The following is a 7,950-nucleotide window of genomic DNA, read 5'->3' on the forward strand; positions in this document are numbered from 1 at the left end:
TACATTTCACAAAGTACTCTGGTGTTCGGAAATGAATTTCAAGTATTTTTATTAACCAGAACATAAAACTCCAGTCACCAATTTGAATATTATCTAAAATATTTTTCAGTATAAATGAAGTACCTCAGTGCTTTTTGTTTGTTTAGGTTTCATATAGAGTAACAAGCTGGAATTTTGATAGGAAATGCAAACAGTTGTGATTTGAGTCAGCATTATCTCCCTCTGCCCTTCGTTCCCACCTCCTTCGAAGTTTATTAACACGTGAAGCGCCCAGTCAGCCACCGGTGACTGACACTATACTTTCCATCCGGAAGCCAAAACAGGCTGGGCGCTTAACGTGTTAACAAGAAGAGTTTACTAACGAGGAGTCTGATCACTGCGATTAAGTCATGCTTTTACCTTAGGAGATCTGGTTTACGTTCTCTAACTCCAACCTGACAAGAGAGCGTCCCTCAGGATGGCACATCCATGCTCACATCCACCCACGACTCCTGAGTGGTACACCTTTGGTTCTGTCTTAGGGGATATAGCTTTTGGAAATACTATACATTTATGATTGTAAGAAAATATCACATCAACCAAGTTACTTTCAAGTCAAAGTCTGAGGCACTCTTTAATCATCCCTTTACTTCTTTCTCTAGCAAATACCAAAGGCAACAAGCGGTCCCGGACAAGGACAGACTCCTACTCTGCTGGCCAGTCAGTAGGTAGGTGCCCCCGTGGGAGACACACATTCTGTCCCCTTCTATCCAGAGTGTTTCCAGAACAGGGTGAGCTCTGCTACTGCATTAGGAGGCATGACTTACAGTAGGAACAGATGCTGAATATTCGGGAAGTCACCCAAAGGGAAGGAAGATTCTATCACTGCTAAAGTCTCACCTCATGGGCATTTATTTAACTTCAATAACGTGGAATAGAAATATCTACTGAGCAGCAAGCACCTGGTATATGTTTTTTTATTTAATGCCTCTCAGGATGGAGTGGGTACCTAAAGCTCAGAAATTTTGATCCAACTATCCAATCTTAATGTAGCTATAGAAATAAATTTAAAGGTGTGTCTGAATATTAGTTAGTATTTAGCATGCCCTTGAGCAGTGTGTGGATTGGGATAGTTATTAGCTATACTACCTTGATCCTAAAGCATTGTTAATAGCTCAGAAGTGGAAAGGTGCAGGCAGCAGAAGTATACTCACATTGCTGCCTGAGGAGCCAGAAAACCACGCAAAACATTGTTTCCAAGAGAGTGGTCCACGGAATAGGCCCCCAGGAAGGTAGTGCCCCACAAGGGCCAGAGCCCACAGGGGTTTGTGTGTGAGCACTCTTCAGAGGTCTTACAGGAAAGCTGTCAACCTCGTGTAACCTTCCTCTTGTCCCCAAACCCCAGCTTGCCCCTTCTTTCCTCATAAAATCTAACATCTACACAGTTCACATTTTGGGAAATACTGTTGGGGGTGTAAAAAAAGTAAATATTCTCTTCAGTCGTTTATGGAACACTTGCAACTAGTTACTTAGCTACGCCAAACAATGTTAAGGATGCAAAAAGAATGTGACATAGAGATTGCCCTAAAGCACAGAATCACATTATAGAATTGACCAAAATATATATTAAATAATAAGAGAACAGTACATCCACTGTGTAATCAAGTACCACATGATCTGGTTTGGAATAAAGGACTGTGGACTTAGCAAGCAGAGTAATCAGTCTGAGCTGCAGTAGGTAAGGGAGCTCTTGGATTGGTGGAATTTAAGCTGATACTTACTGGACAGATGGAATCTGGATGGGTAGAAGGGAAAATGGGCAGGAAATTGGAATCCTGGGTTACATCTCTGCATATGTGTAGACTCTACCCTAGACACATGATAGCATCCTTAAATACCTAAATCACCCATGGGATCTGGGGTACCTTGTGTAAGTGACTGGTCTCATCCAAAGTATGTGAGACTTATTGTTGAACTCTCAGCGCCCACCTCTTCACTACATCATTGGATGACTTCCCCATGCTGCCTGGGGCACGCAGCGGGGAATTAGGACAGCCAGCTCTGATGCCAGCAGATGGGAATAGACCCGGTTGGTTTTTTGTGCCTTAAAAGTTAAGTTCCAGAGCCTCATTAAAAAAGTATCATCATCACTAGGTTCATTTTGAAGGTGTGTAGTGGACAAGGGCATTGTGTGAATAACTTCATAATTCAGACTTTAGACTCTTTCTTCCTGAAGGCCATAGGCAGTGGAGGGTGACCCTAGGCCTGAGGATTTTTTTCTCCCCAGAATTGATGTATAAGTTCCTCCAAAGAATAATACTTCAGCCCTGGCCGGGTGGCTCAGTTGATTGGAGCATCATCCTGTACACCAAAAGGTTGCAGGTTCAATCCCCAGTCAGGGCCCATATGGAAGGCAACCAATGTATCTCTCTCACATCGATGTTTCTCTCTCTCTCTCTCTCACTTTCTCTCTTAACATATTGAGGATTAAAAAAAATCCTCAGTCATATGTGTGACCCATTGAAAACTGGTTTTCTTTATATTATTGCCAGTTTCTGTTGAACCAAATAAGTCACCAGGTCTTTGACTCATACTCCTATTCTCTATGTCAGAACACTTCATTAATGCTACAATATTTGCCTGAAAAGTCATGCTTTGTAGATTTAAAAGCTTTTAAATACATAAAGAGTAACATAATGCTTCCTTTTCCCCTTAGAGGTATGTAGGGCCAGAATCAGAGGGAATATAGTGTATGAAGAATTAGAGCTAATACCTCAGAACAATGGCTTTTTAAATTTTCTGCTAATTGATTGTTTTCCTCCTAGAAATTTTGAATGGTGTGGAACTTGGGGAACCAGCCCATAAGAAAACGGGGACCACAGTGCCAGAATCTATCCATTCTTTCAGTAAGTCCAACCTCTGAGGACTTGTGCCAGTAACTAGCTCATTAAGAAAATAGCAGCTGTGTTTTACCACAAGAGGGTCAATGAGATGAAGCAACAAAACCGCCTTTGAGCAGAAAAGGTTCCATGAATTTCTCATTATGCTCTGAGGACAAAGGTAGACACAGAGGAAGAATTGCTCAACACACGCATGAACATTTGAGAAAAGCAGGGGCATTTATGGAACCTGTTGTGATGATCCAATTCTGTTATTTCTACTTTTGTGTATTCCAGTTGGAGATGGTCTGGTCAAACCAGAGGCCCTAAATAAGAAAGCTATTGAGATTATTAACAGAGTTCGAGATAAGCTCACTGGTGAGTATGTGGACATGTTTACTTACAAGGAAATAAAATCTGAGTGACTTTCTCTCCTTGAATGGTGGTCACTCCCATTTTCTAGTGGTGTTGGTGCCTAAACTATGCTGTTAACTGGAGTGTCTCTGAAACCATCAATTAAGAACCCTCTCTGATTCTTTCTAATAAGTTTACTTCAAGTAATGTGGTTAATCTCAGTGTAACAGAAGAAAGTAAAGTTACGTTGGGTTCAAAGTCAGCCAAATTCAGGAAAGTTTTATATCGTGACTGGTATTAGAGTAAATCTGACCACCCTGATCATTGCCAATATGAACTTTGATAGCTGTAATGGAGGGGAGACTCTGGAAGGAGAGAAATGCGTGCTTTTGTAAAGGAGACATGTCACATTGACCAGACAGTGTGACATGGGGTGGGAGTCGGGGAAGCCAAAGACCCAGCTCCACCACTTCCCATGTGTCTCTTGGTCTGAAGATGACGAGAATGCCTCTCAGAAGTCAGTGAGGCTCCAGTGAGACATGGGGTACCAAGTGACTCACATTAGGGCCTGGCACGTAGAGTGGTAGTCGGTATATTATTTATGGAGCACCTACAAGAGCCAGGTGCTGAAGAAACAGAGTGGGTAAAACAGACAGAGTCCCTGCCTCTGCAGGGTTCGGGGTCTAAAGGGGAACTGGCACTGTGTTAAGTGGAAGAAAGGGACTTGGGCTCTGCTGCCATTGACAGAGGAATGTACCTGAGCAAACCAGGCCAGGAGGTAAACGCTGAGAGGAGTTCATTAGGGGTAGATTGTTCTGGTGGGAGGCAGTGTGGCAAGGAAAGAGGCCCAGAGGGAGAGAGAGAAGGAGGGAGGGAGGGAGGGAGGGAGGGAGGGAGGGAGGGAGGGAGGGAGGGAGGGAGGGAGAAAAAGCGGCTGGTCTGACTGCCACAGAGAAAGGAAGCTGGGAGGAGCCCAGTGCAAAATGTTTTGACTCTCAGTAGCAAAGCACTGAAGGTTTTTAAGAGGGTGGGAGGGAAGAGGAGGGTCTGGGTGGGTGAAACACTATGCCTGTTCTGGCTGTGTGTGGAGAACAGATTAGAGGGGAGGGAGCAGCTGCCCTAGCCATCCCAGCTAGACAGTTGATTAGGGTGGTGGCAGTGGAGATGAATTCAAGAGATCATTGTTAGGTGAAATCAAAAGGATTGATGATGCGGAGGGCTCAAAGGTGGCTCCAAGTCATTGGTGACCTGAGAGCTGGGATGAACCTGGCAGACAGACTGAAGCAATTGAAGGGAACATGAAGTGAGAGAGAGAAGCAAAGAAAGCAGACAAGTTCAAAACTCTTGAGAAGTTAGGCTGTGCAGGGATGAGAGCCCATATCTAGAGGAGGAGGAGTTGCATGAGAGGGTTTGTTTTTGTTTTTGTTTCTTCAATAGAAAAGAGGAACATGTTTACAAAACAGAAAAGGGCAGTTGAGAGGGAGAGTTTGAGGGCACAAGTGAAAGGATGGGTCATTGATACTGTGAGGCTCCAAAGCACAGGTGAACTTGCCCTTGAATGGGAGCAAAGAAGAGGAAGCGCAGATCGAACAAATGCAGCACCTTGAACACTGCCTAACACATCAGGGATCAAAACCTGTGTCACGGTTCAGTAATTCAGGAGATGAGGGTGAGAAGCCAGAGGAGAGGTTTGGACATGTGGGGAGAATAGAGGACTTGAAATAATCCTCATGAAACGGAAAGGCATGTTGCCAAAGAAGCAGCGTGAGCTGGCCAGGCAGTGTCACGTGCCTGTTTGAGGTTCGAGGTTATGAATTTATAATGGAAGCAACTGCCCGGTGGGAGGAAAGGCTCAGGTCACGTGGAGGTGGATTTAAAATCCAGCTCTCGTGTAGCCTTTGTACACCTGTATGAGGACAAACTGACTGGCTGCACAGAGAGTTAAGCCAAGCAGGAGTTGAAACCAGGTACAGATTAAATGTTCCTGTTTCCCTGTCCTAGGTCGGGACTTCTCTCATGATGACACTTTGGATGTCCCAACGCAAGTGGAGCTGCTCATCAAACAAGCCACATCCCACGAAAACCTCTGCCAGTGCTACATTGGCTGGTGAGCAGGCAGGACCCTCCCTGTGTCCAGTCACAAATAGGAGTTGGGGGAGACCCAGGAAGTGTAATCATAGTTTCATGGCCCTTTAAAAGTTGTACTCACTTTGTGTGCTCATTGCTCTAAAAAGAAGAAAATTTTTAAAAAAGGATATATATTTGGAAGGCAAATAACACCAAAATAAGTTAAAAGTATATTTAACCTGGTTGAGAAGAGTGAGGCCTTCTTATTTTCACGGGGTGAAGGGATCTTTTGGGATTTTTGCTGTCAGTTCTGAGATACAGGAAGGGCAAAGAAAAGAGAAACCAGAGCAGTGACAGAGAAGATGGAAAGACACATTAATGACCTGGGATTGTAACGTCAGGGACCACTCGTGTCTGATTTGATTAATTGCCTGAGGCACGCTGGATGGGAGAGCTGAGAGAGGGCTACAGGGAAGTGTCCTGGGAGCGCGGCAGGCTCAGCGTTGGCTGGAAAAGATGAGTGCGTCCTGCACAATTAGTGGTGGGAGATCTCAGGCAGTGTCCCCGGGGTTGTCAGACCGTGGTCTTTCCTTTTTCGATGAGCTGTGTAAAGCTTTGAAGAGCCCAAATTATTAAAATATTCCTTTTCTTTCTGTCTTCTTAGGTGTCCTTTCTGGTAACTGGAGGCCCAGACGTGCCCACAGCATTTCTCTTGAGCCTTTTGTACTTTGGTATATGTTTCCACTAAGCTGAACAGTGGTCAGAAAGTTCAGCTTTGTTAAATATTTCAAAATGTAAATGAAAAAAACTACTGTATATTAAAAGTTGGTGTAACCAACTTCCTAGCTGCTGTTGAAGAATATATTGTTGAAACACAGGCTTGATTTGGTTCCCAGGACAGTGATACTACAGAAATCAAGCCATTGATTTTGGGGAACAGAAGATCATAACTTAAGAATTACGGGTTTTGACTTAACTCATCGTGTTTGCTGATAGCAGAGTGGCCTAGTCTTTCCTGTCAACATGCACACAGCAAACACAGCGCCGTCCAGAAACCTCGGATCATGGAGGACACGTCCTAGGATTCTGGACTGTCAGGAAGCGGGAGGAGCCCACTTCCTCACTCACCCATCCCATTACCTCACTGGTCCAGCAACAGCATTTGCAAGATGGACCAAAATGGGTGGGAAAGGTCTGTCTTCTGCCTCACCTGTGATGCTGCGATGTAACCCTTCAGGCCAAGATCCAGACCACTAGTATGGGGTTTCTTCAGAGCTGGCGGCCTCGGCTGAGCACAAGCATGGAGGGGACACTGCAGAGGAGTGGCCCACACGGTTCTGGGATGTGTCCAGTGAGGTCTGAATGCTGTGTTTAGAGCAGGGGCTTGGAAAAAAGCGGTGTCATGGAGGTGCTGAGACAGAGGGAAGGCCTCACCTACATGTTGGGAATGATGAGCAAAAGACACATTAAGTGCACAAAGTATAAAGTGTATCATGTCTAGACTCCATGTTGTATCAGAATAATTTTTGTGCCAATAAATGACATCAGAGTTTTAAAAACGTGTATGAATAACTCGTTTCCTTTTTTTATTTTGCTTTTTCCCCTTTTGTTTTGTTGTTTTTGCTTTTTCCTTTGTTTTTTGTATGAATGGCTTTTTATTCATAATTAGTAGTTCATAAAGGAAGCAATTATTCCTTCAACATTCATTAAGCAGTTAGTATTAGGAACTATGAAAGACACTAGATCTACGTGACCTGGTCCGTTTCCTCAGACTGTTCACCGGGCCGGAGTGGACCAATAACCACTAAGTTTCACGCAGTTGAACCTCATAGTTCAGCACAACTGCTTCAGTGGTCAGTGGGGAATAAGAAGACTAATGGGAACTAAAGGGAGGCTAGAAAGTACAGTGGGGCAAGACTGGCCTGCCTCACAGTTCAAAAGCCAGGAGTTGATGCTGTGGACAACAGGGAACCACGTGAGGTTTTAAAACAGGTAGAATCTGAGTCTTGTTTCCTCTGAAAGTGCAGATAATAGTAAGATCTACCCCATCAGGTCGTTTTGAGGATGAAATAACCCATGCAAAGCATGCAGTGCAGCTTGACACATGGCATTAGATTGAACCATCAACACTAATAAAAGGGAAAAATGGTAATTGGCGTACGACGATACCCTTTTCATTGGCTAATCAGGGCTATATGCAAATTAACTGCCAACTAAGATTGGCAGTTAACTGCCAACAAGATGGCGGTTAATTTGCATATGTAGGCACAATGCAGGGAGGCGAAAAGGAAAGCAGGAAGAAGCCCCCTGCCACTGACAGTGATCGGAAACCCAGGGGGCAGCTAAGAGCCTTTGCCCTGCCCCCCCAGCCATGATCGGAGAATCAGGTGCCTTTTCTGCCCTGGCCAGTGATAGCAGGAAGTAGGGGTGGAGCCAGCGATGGGAGCTGGGCACGGTCGAAGCTGGCAGTCCCAGGAGGTAGGGGCCCCTTGCCAGGGCCTAAAGCGAAGCCCACGATCGCGGGGCTGCTGCACCTGCAGGTCCCCGTTGCCCGGGCCGGACGCCTAGGCCAGAGGCGTCAGGCCTGGGCAAGGGGCCGATCCTGCGATTGGAGGGTGATGGGGGTCAACGCCTGAGGGCTCCCAGTATGTGAGAGGGGGCAGGCTGGGCT

The 7,950-nt window shown here is 45.3% G+C and overlaps 1 protein-coding gene across 3 annotated transcripts in view; it reads left to right on the forward strand.

The window, feature by feature from the left end:
- Positions 1-6,838, forward strand: part of MTOR (mechanistic target of rapamycin kinase) — a 115,944-nt gene extending 109,106 nt beyond the window's left edge. For all 3 annotated transcript variants that reach the window (XM_059691265.1, XM_059691264.1, XM_059691266.1), the window contains 5 exons: positions 642-707; positions 2,805-2,885; positions 3,156-3,236; positions 5,214-5,319; positions 5,944-6,838. In XM_059691265.1, the coding sequence (XP_059547248.1) occupies positions 642-707; positions 2,805-2,885; positions 3,156-3,236; positions 5,214-5,319; positions 5,944-5,959 (350 nt within the window). In that variant the 3' untranslated portion in view covers positions 5,960-6,838. The remainder of the gene's footprint in view (positions 1-641; positions 708-2,804; positions 2,886-3,155; positions 3,237-5,213; positions 5,320-5,943) is intronic.
- Positions 6,839-7,950: the final 1,112 nt, after the last annotated feature.

The sequence above is a fragment of the Myotis daubentonii genome, chromosome 3, assembly GCF_963259705.1.
Source record: "Myotis daubentonii chromosome 3, mMyoDau2.1, whole genome shotgun sequence".
Lineage (NCBI taxonomy): Eukaryota > Metazoa > Chordata > Mammalia > Chiroptera > Vespertilionidae > Myotis > Myotis daubentonii.